Genomic DNA, 12,094 nt, shown 5'->3' on the forward strand with positions numbered 1-12,094 from the left:
TTTTACGATCTACAATTCTGCCGAGCGTACAAATGTATGCAGCATGCAGACTATTCTTATGTATTTTTTAGATTTTTTGATATATAATTTTATGTTTTTATTTGTATGAATATATAATTATTAGTTTTTGACATATATAATAATTTATTATAATCGAAGGAATCATAAACATTTTGATTAATACGTATAATATATATTTTTCCTTAATTCTATACTTATTCTCAGTAATCGCATTTGGCTAAGTTGTTGGTTGCCAGAAAAATTGTTCATTATAAGTCAGTGATTTTCATAAATGTTAATAACTTTTGGGGGGGACACACCCCAACGATAGAGTAATATATATTTGATATAGATATTGATATATTGGTTATATTTGGTTATATTTTCGGTTATAATATATAGCATCTTCAACAAAATGGTAGCATATTTGGTTATAGTAAGATATAGTAAGTGAGCAAGCTTGCATTTCGCCTTCAGTAGTAAGTCCTACGCACGTATATTTCATAAGCGGCATTCTTTAAATATTTGTATACACAATTTTGTTTATCTTTTTAATTTCCTCAACATATCAATGTATTTTTGGAGTGTGTTAGATATGCTTATATAATAAAGCTGCTTTATAACGCTTGAATATATTTGTATATGTAAGTATATAGTTAATAATTAGATAAGTTTATATATATTTTTTTTGGATTTTTGCTACGTTTTTAGTAGAGTTTTATGCACTATTTATTGCTAGCACAGCAGAAGAATGCTACTTTTTAGGAAATAATTAATTTTTATGAATGTAAAATTTTTTAATAATTTTTTTTTTTAATTGAAATATGAATTAAAAAATAATAAAAAATATTTATAAATAACAAGAAAAATATTTAAAAAAAATATATATAAATTTAAAAATTATATAAATATTTATAAATAATAAAAAATATGAAAAAATTAAAATACAAAACTACAAAACTACAAATTTAAAAAAAATAATAACATTTTGAAAACATTCTTTCAAGTTAAGCTGAAAATTTAATATAAATAATAAAAAAAAAAAATTAAAAACAAATTTGGACGCAAGATATTATAATTAATTTTTAAAATATATTTTATTAATTTAAACAAATATTTTTGTAGAAGCTACAAAATAAAAAAAAAATCTAAAATATAAACAAAAAACGCAAGGCTTTACTAATGATTTAACATTTTATATTATTTTTTTATTTAAATATTTTTTTTTCATAACTCTTTAATTAGTAAATCTTGAATATAGTATGTTTGTAGATATTTGCGAATTTTATATAATCCTTTAGCTTTAGTGTCTCGTTTTCCAAATTCATTTCATGCCATTACAAGTTCCGTTATATGTACATTTCCTTCTTTTTCTATATTTTTCTATATTTTCAACTCAAACGAAAACACAACTCAACATAAACTAAAGTCCCATCACCAAATATATATACTCACTTCAACTCTCCACATTAGTTCACTTTCATCCAAAATCAAACCAGATCTAATGACGAAGAACGCGATTGTGCACCCGATGAAGTTATCGAGTAATCCTCCGAACTGCCGCAACGCGCCACCTGCCAGGCATCCGCGTCCGTCTCATCCTCGGAGAGTGTCATGGCGTTTAACGAAAATGACGCCAACGTGCTTGGCATTGTTGCTGACGGCGCAGCCGGACGCGCGCTTGGCGCGCTGTAAAAGCGCGTTACATTGTGTCGGTTCGACAACAGCTGCGCAGGCATACTGAATGTGTCTGCCGGTGTGGACGTCGATGAGATGGACATGCATTCGGAAGCGCTTTCGTCAATACTCGGCAGCGTTGAAGTGGAGCGCGCCGAAACGCTATCCATATTGAGTAGACGACCGCTCAAGTAGCTCACACCGCGCACGGTGGGCGCCGGCGCGGTATCGAAACTGTGAAATAGCGCGCTCCATTGCGATTCAGCGTCCGGTGTTTCGGCGCTCGGTGTAGTCGGTGTGGTGCCGCCGCTCGGCGTGTTCGCATTGATTATGGTGTTGGAGAAGTAATTGTTGGCTGGACCCACAGCCACACCTGTGTCGAGGTAACGCTTACCATGATAGACCTCTTGCATGGTGTTGGCGCGCATGATGGTGCGCGTTGAAGCGCTTGCCGCATTACTGATCGCTTGCATTTGTTGTGTGAAATTATTATTATTGCCTGCGCGCTGCTGTTGCGGCACTGGCAGAGGCGGTGATGGCGTTGTGCGCAGCGAGGCAGGCGCCGTGGAGGAGGTTGCGGCAAGAGTTGGTTGTGTGTTTGCTAGAAGTAGCTTGCAACTAGCGGCCACTAGCTGCGCATTCGCGGTGTCCATTACACTTTTCTCCGAGAGCAAGTCCTCGGACGTCTCATCGGAGACTTCATCTAAGGTGGCATGCAAGGGTTTGTAGTGATGTTGCGGTGTTTGCGTGGCGGTGCTTTTGCGACGTGGCGATGCGAGGTTCGTTGTAGCGGATATCGAGTTTTGGCTCAGATATTCAGCCGCTATCTTCATGGTTGAATAGTTTGGCGACGTTGCGGTACGTTTAACCGTTGGATAATCTATTTGAGCAAGGTGCGTTGGTAAAACTAAATACTTCACGAATACAGTGTACAAGTGATCGGTAAAGGATGCGCACAGAGTGAGGTTATGATATAAATGATGAAAGAATATACTTAAATTAATATATATCGTCTGGAATCTAGCATACTTTTATGTTAAGAAAAATCTGGTATTTATTGTTTAGCTCGAAGTTTTCGCTTTTGGGCCCACAGAAACTTCCTACAGGAGCACCCTTACCGACATTGAATTAAAATAATTATATATTCATGTATTTATCAAGCCAAACTTTCACTACACGCCGTTGCAGGTAAAGCTTTAAGGAATATACAAACAATAACAACAACAAATACAAATACAATAGATCATTTAGCATTTGCGGAAGCGATCAGCTGACTACTCTACCTTGACGGCATACCTTCGGCGGACTCTTCACTATCTTCGCATATCGAGCTTGGATTTTTATTCTTTTTCACTGGTGTTGTGCTGCCATTTGCCTCGGTGCTCGAATTATTCGTGCCCGAATCGAACGAGCTCTGCACGACCACATCCATATGGGAGTCTAATGAAAACTGTTTGCCTGTTAATAGTGTGAGAGAAAAACCGTTATTTCAATATTACAGTTGATAAACCATATATGTAAATATAAAACACAAGGCCACTTATTTTTTACCAGACATGAGTATACCGCGCACACGTCGCCGCATCGATGGCGATTCTTGGTGCTATGCAAATTGAAGCAGTGGTGAATTAAAAAATATTAACATTTGTGTGGGTAAACTATAAATTCATTGAAACTTACAGCAATACGTACACCAGCATAGGTTTTGGCCAAAAATTCGTCGGCATCAAATATGGCCGCAAAAGAACCGTTGACGATTTTCGGAGAGAGTGGTGAGTTTGAGAGCAAAAGACTGGAACCAAATGCTTCGCTTTTATCTTTCGTATCTGTGGATTTACAAAGGTTATGTGAGATGTCTTAAGACATTTGTCTACAGTTTTAAAAGATTCTTATATAAATCTGATAATATAACAGTAAATTAATCTTACACTGATATTTCTTAGAATTAATGTTGCAATTATAGAAACTTATTGCATAAGTATAATCATGGGAGTTTTATGTACTTCTTCTGGCTCCATTGCCATTTATAATTTTAAATATAACTCAGAAAACCTCTTATAAAGATCAATAAATGCTTCTTCGCAGACAAAAAGCTCTATGTTATTGAATAGCTCCATTAGCATCTTATCACTCTAACTCGTCTTCGTTGTTTCGCACATTCCCATGGATATATAAATCTCCAACTTCTCACTTTTTCTCTTTTCAACGTCGTCAAAACTTAAGCCTCTTGTGAAATCGTGGAACATTGAAGGACTTTATATTATCATTTCTAAGGAGCTAGTTTAGGTTAGTCCGGTAGGTCATTTGGCCGCACTTAGACCAATAGACCGCTTCGTAGTTCATAACAAGTAGTCATCCGTTAGTATGCCTGCGGTTGAGGTGAATTTCAACAGGCTTTGGCCTCACTAACGATATCTCTTCCAATGTCTCATACTATGAGGTCCTCAAGAGCTTGAGTTGTTAGCTTGCTAATATGGATCAAGTGCAAAAGTGTTTCTCTGTTATCTTTCGTTTGACTTTGCCTGCAGTTTTTTCGGCCTGTCAGCCCCAGATAGTGAAGAGTGAGACTTTAATCGAGTACCATAGTAACTTTGTGTATTTCTGATCTACCGCCTTACACATGACTTGGAGTTTTGCACCCAGGTAGATTGATCTTCCATTTCTATGCTTCGTTTCAGATCGATCGTCGTATAGACAGTGCATGAGGTTACTAATATAGATGGTGTTTTCGAGTGGCAGTCGTACACAAATCTATGCCATCTTGTCGGCCAGTAGAAGTGAAGTCCCGGTCGATATTATCCACTGCTACCTTGCTTCCCTAGACTCTTATGACCGATATGCGAAACGAGATGTTATCTTTGCAGTCTCCTCCTAATGTAATAGAGGCTCGCCCCGCGGCTTTCCCAATAGCAATAATCTCTGTTTGAATTCTCTTGCAGTGATCCGTCAGCTTAATAGGCTGTCCCATGTCTAACTTTGGGCATCAATTCCGTAGTCCATCTTCGAACCATCTGTATAACAACACATTAGCGCGGAGCTACCAAACCTTCTTTTCCAACTGAAAAATGGGATCTTGTAGTCTTTGCTTGCCAAACCACCATTACCCACCGTGCTGTGCCCGAAGGTTCTATATGAAAATTCTGCTGCAGCGACGTAGTCCTTCCGGCTGATTTCACTGCGCAGTTTTCAGCAAAGAGGTCTATGGGTAGCACTAGTTCAGCACTAGTTCAAGAGTCGCTGTCGGAATGGTTCTTAGGTACATACATAGGTAGTGAAAATAAGCAGATCCGTCTTCTGCAGATTCAACCACAAGCCCGCTTGGCCATAATATTGCTAATGGTGTGTATACGCCTTCCCTTATTAAAATGGCAATGCCGCCTGCATATACCACTAGCTTGGGAGTTGTGCCGTTCAAGTTCCTTAAGGGAATAATACAACTTCTCCGTACTCCAGATAGTGAAGAGTCTTAGGTTTGACTTTTCCATATGCGTGTTGCACTTTGGACCATATTACAGGAGACATATTGCCTTTTATAAAAAAAAACCTAACTTCTTCTATTCGAGCACAGCACAGTGGATGCCACTTTATAAGCTCGCCCTTCTTATAGTATTTCTTAATTGCATAATTTTAGGCGCTTATCTAAAGAATCTTCGCAAAACGTCACTAGAATTGCTATAAGTTCTTCACATGTTCCCATACATGTCGGCTTTTTTACTTAAGTCACAGAATTCTTCAGATTATGCTACCAGCTACTATAGATAAAAAAAATATATATAAATAAGATGTCAAACTTACCTTTTAGATAAACCTTATTTCTATTCGATATCGTAATATTCATTTCGTCCAGTATCATGGACGCAACGCGCCTTATCTCGTTCCAATCCTTCACAATATCGTCGACAGTTGTATTTGTAGAAGTCACCGTGAATCGTATGACATACTTGCCTTTCAAAGAGGATGGTATGCAATGCAGATTGCCGCGATGATTGAGACGCTTCAACAGACGTTCAGTGATCTCATTTTCACCTTTGATGCGAAACACCACCATGCCTAAGGATTTTAAGAAGTCACATCATTATTACCGTTACTTTAGTTTCAATTTCCTCGCCTTACCCAAGTGTCGTTTAGCTGGTATCTCGAAACGGTGGTCGGCCAACACGAGCGCTTCGAACTTTTGCGCCAAACGTACACCTTCGCGTATGTGCTTTTGCAGACCCTTAATGCCGAACGAACGCAATACAAAGAAAACTTTCAAAGCGCGAAAGCGCCTACTTAACGGTATCTGCCAATGCATGTAATCAATGGAGACGCCAGAGTTTTCATGCTGCAAGTAAAGTGGTTCCACATTGAAGGTGCGATGTACGGCGGTGCTGTCCTTAATCCTTAAATGGTTGTTGGATTGTAAAGGAAGGATTGCCTTTATATAGAGGTTTTATATCGAAATATCGCTTACCATAATGCTGTGGCGTCAAAATGTACCATCAGCCACTTAGATGGATTGAAGGCAATCGAATCTGCTTTCTCAATGCCCCGCAGCCAGGTGCGGAATTCGGGGCAAATAAAAGCGCTGCCCGCGTAAGCGCAATCGACATGGAGCCAAATATTGAAATCGCGACAAACTATACCAATCTGCATGCAGTAAAAATATAGTAAATACTTGTAGTGACTTTAAAATTATGAGAAATATATCGGTGTGTACCTCTTCCAAATTGTCAAAGGAACATGAGCCCGTAGTACCCAACGTGGCGCAAACCTGAAAAAATTAGTTTCAAGGAAAGATGCAAGATATAAGTAATTTGAGGCAGAGGAAAATGAAATATCATCGAGATCTCATTAAAAAATAATAGTGCGATTCTTCGTAAATTTTAGGAATTTGAGAGACAGCTCAAGGCCTGGAACATGTAGAGTCGTCCTGATCAATAAAAACTCTCAAGCGATCATTCTGGAATACACATAAAACACATAGCTGTGTTGCGCAGCTACCTTAGTAATAGAAAACTGTTGTACTAGAGAGAGGATAGCGGCTATATTGGGAGCATCAAAAGACCTATCGAGCCTTCAGTTATGACGATATAGTTACTAGAACTTCAGATGCTGAATGAATCGACTACTCGGACGACATCGTAGCAGTAAAAACAGTCCGAGATGTAGAAAATGTCTGGAGAAAGCTAAATCAGGTCCAAACATGGCCTGACTTGTACAATCTTCAGCTCACAACGAAAAAAACTGCTAACTGATAAGCATACGAGTATACCTCTCGATGCAAGTCGACGTTCATGTACAATACGGGCTTTCCAAGGACACAAAAATATTAAACTATCTACTAGACTAGACTAGATCCAGCACGCCACATGCAGCGAAAATTATCTTAACGGACCATTATCAGCGCTTTATTATACGAAGCACAGTTTTGGGCTGATATCTTAAAATGGGAAAACCGGGGCGAAATATTGGCCAGAATGCACAGCACAGTAGCCCTCAGTGTCGCAACTTTCCTAACAATGACAGGTGATCTAGGATTCGAAAGAAAAAGATGTGGGTACTAAAGAAATTACTTGAAAGTGAAAGTAAATAAAGAGGTGGAGCCATGTGACCAAACATATTTCTTTTATATAAGTATATGGCTCATGCAGCTCACAACTTCCGGTCTTAGACCAAGTACCTCTGGCTACCTACACCTACCTCTGAGTAGCGTTTGAAGGCGAGCAAATATGAGAAAGCGAAACATCCCCTCCCCAGGGTTGTGCGCTGGGTTTGGGATCCGCCACGTAATAAACCCTACCAATGTAAAGGAAACAACAGTGAACGAGGGCAAGACGAAATATCTCCTGTCATCAAACAAACGCTTGTCTCAAAAAGTATCTCCGGAAAGGAGGAATTATCCAGAAACATGTGTACGTTGCAAGTTTGTCACGTAACAAAAGGTAGCACATGAACGCAGGTGCGCAGATATAAGTCTCTCAATGACAAAAATGAAATACTACACTGAAATAATGCAAACCTGGTTCCAGATTGGGTGTCTGTTCCTTAGATGGAGATGTTCAGTATTCTGGAAGTGGCCATACAATTGCTTTACTGATAGCATTGATGATACAGAAGGCGTATTCAAACCTCTCACCCGAAAAAATATGTATGTAAACATATCTATATATTATATATATATATATATATATACATGTATATGTTTCATTTCTCATTTAAGAGAACATAAATATTACGTTGCTCAATTAGTTCAAATATGAAAACAGGCCGCACATTTCACTTTCGACTGAATGATGAAGGCATTACTTCTCTCAAAAACACCAGTTGCTTCTTTATTGTTTGCCATTTTCCTTTCACCAACGCTCATGCCAACAATTCTGCGGCGAAATGCGCAAAACACAGTGATTACTTTGCTGGCAGCAAATGTAAGATTTAATCCTCTTTGGAGTCATTGTAACAAAATACCAAGCAATTTGTATGGCACATGACATGTGCCGCCTGCCGACAAGTGACTTAGCGGTGAAACGCATCTACTTCGCGTCGACTTTAATATTAATTGGTCCCAATGGGATCCGATGCAAAGGGGTAACAGGCAATCAGCTAAGAGCAGGCACGTCTACTTTTATGGACATCGGCGAAGAGTAATAGTCACCGCATTTACTGGACGAAGTGACGGAATTTAATTGCTAAGCTCTTTTGCTCAACCAATTTTAATAGGATATAAATTAGTTATTTATTTTTTGTTGCAGACTTACCCAAAACGGCACGAGTCCTTGCTTAATGTCATCCTCGATGGCCTCGCGCAACGCCTTGCCACGCATCGCCAAGCTGTCGTCGGCCTCAATGAAACGCATACGCACGAGCCCTGTGAATTAATTAAAAAGAGATAGTAAGAGAGAGACCGTAAGCGTGTGTTTAGCTCGTAAGCTGATTAAAACTTCAGCTGAGCGGCACACTTACCTATCAGTGCTGCCTTCTCCACGCTTGAGTGTGCCTGATCAGAGCAATAGGCAACTAGTCGCGCATTGATTTCCGCATCCTGAAAACCGGGGTGACGTTCGTGGAAACGTTGTATGGCTCGCGTGCGCCCTGCTAGCAGACACACTAGCGTAGCTTCACTTGCCGTCGTCTGTATGACGCCACCGCCTGGACTTTTATTATGCAAATGCAAGAAATCATCTGGCAAGCCAATCATTTTGCCCAACCAATTCATAACAATCACTTCGAGTTCCGTACAAGCAGGTGAACTGGCCCAAGTGAATCCTAAACAGTTAATCGCATCGGCTAACATATCGCCGAGTAGTGAAGGAAACGAATTCAGCGCTGGAAAGTAGGCATGCATGTGAGGACTTTGCCAATGTGTTATGCCTGGCATAATGACACGCTCCACATCGGCGAATATGGCATCCCAATTTTCACCTTCGATCGGCGCAAACTCGGGTAACAGGCCGCGCATGTAACCGGGTTTGACATCGGGAAATACGCGACGATCACGAATGTTTTCCAAATAATCGGCGATATAGTCCACCATCTCTTTGCCTGACAAAAAAATAATAAATTTGTACTCGTATTTGGTTTTATGAAAATTATATCGATATTATAACTTTTGGATATTTTTCGACTCGGCTTTTTACTGTCAAAATTTTAACAATATTTTAATTAAAGACGACTTATTGGCAGATCGTCAGAGATGTGCTTACGAACTCTTGCTTTTGGGTATATTTCGTTAATGTTTTCGAGCCAATCTCAACCTAATGGGATTTAAGGATTTATTAAGCTTAGTTAGAATGATCCGGTTCAGATGAAATATGCACTGTTTCTTCGATAATTTGTCAATATTTTGGTAATTTCATAACGTCGCTCTAAAATAAACCCTTTTTTGACAAAAAAAATTCTCCCGAAGAGAATATTTCACCAGCAAACTAACTTGTCATTGGCAGAAACAGGTAATAATTATTAAGTTCCAGGTCCGCAATATAAACTGGATGCATAAAAATCTTCTAACCAATCTCCCAGAGCTTTAGACCAGTCACTATCGATGTGAGTATCCTGGCGTTGTCCCGATGGAACACAATTTCTATCCTACGGTCAAAACTGGGCAGTTGATATCAATGGCTTCCTTCAGATGGCCCTATTGTTGACCAAATAAGTCCGAATTAAGAGTTCGGAAGAAAGGGGGCAGTAAAAGCTCATAGTAGATATAGTAGTAATTTTCCTGCCCAACCAACCAAACACTTAACAAAACCTTCTTGTCCGTCTAAGCTTGGTCATCGTTTGCGTCGACTCATCACCAGTAACCATCAGCTTCAGAACTGAATCAATTTCACTTCAGCAGCGAAATTCAGAAGAAAATTTGGACCATGAAATTTTTCTTTGCTAAACTCGTGTGATACCCGTACATCGAGCTTCTTTTTGTATCCAGCCTTATTTATACGCTTCCAAACGCTTTTATTTTGCAATGTTTAATTTCTGGACAAACGAAGATGTGACTCGACGATTTCGATTATTTTGGAAATGGTCTTCCAGAGCGTGTGTATCAAAATGAAATCACTGAAACCTAAATTTGAATTTTCAGCTCCCACTTATACAGCTGAGTACGCCGGTACATTGTGATACCTAGCTGCTTCCAAATATTGATAGAAAATACTCTCAAAAATCGACAAAGCGCTATGAGTCTACCACAATTTTTTGGAATATTTAAGTTTGTAGCTTAAAGGGAATTACAGTGGAGACTCGATGCATTCTCTTCAAATATATATATTTTTTATATGCTAAAATCTTAAATATATTTTTTATAATACAAATATTACAACTCGGTCCTTAAGAGTGACACTCCAAAAAACATTAATTGGGTGCGCTTAAAACCCGTATTTCACATCAACAATGAAACAATTCAAAAACGAGCTTGCACTGCAAAGTAATGCGCAGTCAGCAAATCAAAAAATAAAATTAAGATTAAATATACAAAAGAGATACTTTCACTTTATTTCATTAGTCACATGACGTTTGTAACGAGTCAGCTTATTTGCATTAAGTTAAAATTTCGAAATGATTCATGTGGCTCCGTGTGTATTTCAAAATAAATGTTGGACTTGGCGAATTTGTGCGAAAGGGATAAACGCGGAAGAAATCAAAAATGATGAAACGTACTTTTAGCTAAACTGGCTAACGAGACAGAATGCAAAGCGAAGCCAAATCAAACGACAAGGGATGGGTGAAAGTGGAAAAGTGGAGAAGGCAAACCGAATGTCAGAAGAAATTCTGAAAATCTGATTATGTGCCAGCGAAACGAAAAGTTTAGACTATAGAATGCAAATGTCGAAATGATTTTACATGAGACACGAAGTCGACACACATCCACACACATACATACATACACATATGTATGACCATTTACGATTCCGTTGGTTCACACTGTGCTGTGTGCTGTGTGTTATTGTTATTTTTATTGCATTTTTCAAAGGATTGGCAAATTAAATTAAGTTGAAATTTATATGCGAATAAAATTGGAATAACGGGATCTGCTGCTGCGCTTGCTGAGCGTTGACGCAGCAAATGCAATTTTTATATGTGGACACCCACAGAGCAGACTTAGTTAATAGAGGTTTGGTTGCAAATTCTTTTCCTGGCTGCTCCTAAGCAATTTTCCGTTCACACCATTTATTGTAACTGTTTCTAGTTTCATTTAGATTGGCTTAAAAATATATAAATTTCGTTTTATTACTCACCCCGTCGTCGGTATTCGTTCACATCCATGGTTTTTTTTTAAAGGCTGCTGCTGTCGTTTCAAATTAATCAATGCTTGTTCTAGGCTGTGGTTTCAGTTGTATGCTCAAGGTGACTGCACTTTAAGTTGAGTCTGAGAAATTCCTTGAAGTCACTTTTTTGCCAGCGTAAAATGAGAAGAAAAAACCCAAATTTATTTGAATTAAACCTTTGGAGCTCGCATTAGAAACCACAAATCGCGATTTTGAATATTTGCGCTGGGCAAAAGTTGAGAATGACGATTTGTGGTTTCTAATGCAGCTCCGCAATGTCCAATAAAAATTCCGAATGAGTGAAAAACCAATTTACGTGGGCGAATGCACGAAGTGCGCTTTGTCTTACGTTTTGGCCCTTTACTTGCACCTGCTGCAGCGCAACACTCGCTTTCTTCGGTTGAAGCGTTAATTTCGTTGCGGAAAAATAAATTCGCCCACGATTCTAGCGAACGTCTACACGCACAGCTGACTCGAGCGCCTCACGCAAAAAGGTTTCAAAGCCCATGCACACACATACCAGTGTGTTTGCAATGACCTTTTGTAAGGCTTCTTTATTTCGTTGAGGAGAATGCGTGGAAATGAGAATAGACAATGTTCGCTTACCGAAAACACGTAACAGCTGCGAAAATATTTTCAAAAGCGTGTACCGTTAATGTTCATGCAGTTTGGGTTGT

The 12,094-nt window shown here is 38.9% G+C and overlaps 1 protein-coding gene across 1 annotated transcript; it reads right to left on the reverse strand.

Moving 5' to 3' along the window:
• Window positions 1-1,149: 1,149 nt before the first annotated feature.
• LOC105229708 (histidine decarboxylase) lies at window positions 1,150-11,753 on the reverse strand. Its single transcript, XM_049451899.1, has 11 exons — window positions 11,388-11,753; window positions 8,620-9,198; window positions 8,415-8,524; window positions 6,377-6,430; window positions 6,131-6,306; window positions 5,791-6,059; window positions 5,473-5,727; window positions 3,358-3,503; window positions 3,229-3,280; window positions 2,974-3,135; window positions 1,150-2,557 (listed from the first exon to the last, which is right to left on the reverse strand). The coding sequence occupies exons 1-11, from the start codon at window positions 11,413-11,415 to the stop codon at window positions 1,491-1,493; spliced, it is 2,898 nt and encodes a 965-aa protein (XP_049307856.1). The 5' UTR covers window positions 11,416-11,753; the 3' UTR covers window positions 1,150-1,490.
• Between the last annotated feature and the right edge of the window lie 341 nt (window positions 11,754-12,094).

The sequence above is a fragment of the Bactrocera dorsalis genome, chromosome 3, assembly GCF_023373825.1.
Source record: "Bactrocera dorsalis isolate Fly_Bdor chromosome 3, ASM2337382v1, whole genome shotgun sequence".
Lineage (NCBI taxonomy): Eukaryota > Metazoa > Arthropoda > Insecta > Diptera > Tephritidae > Bactrocera > Bactrocera dorsalis.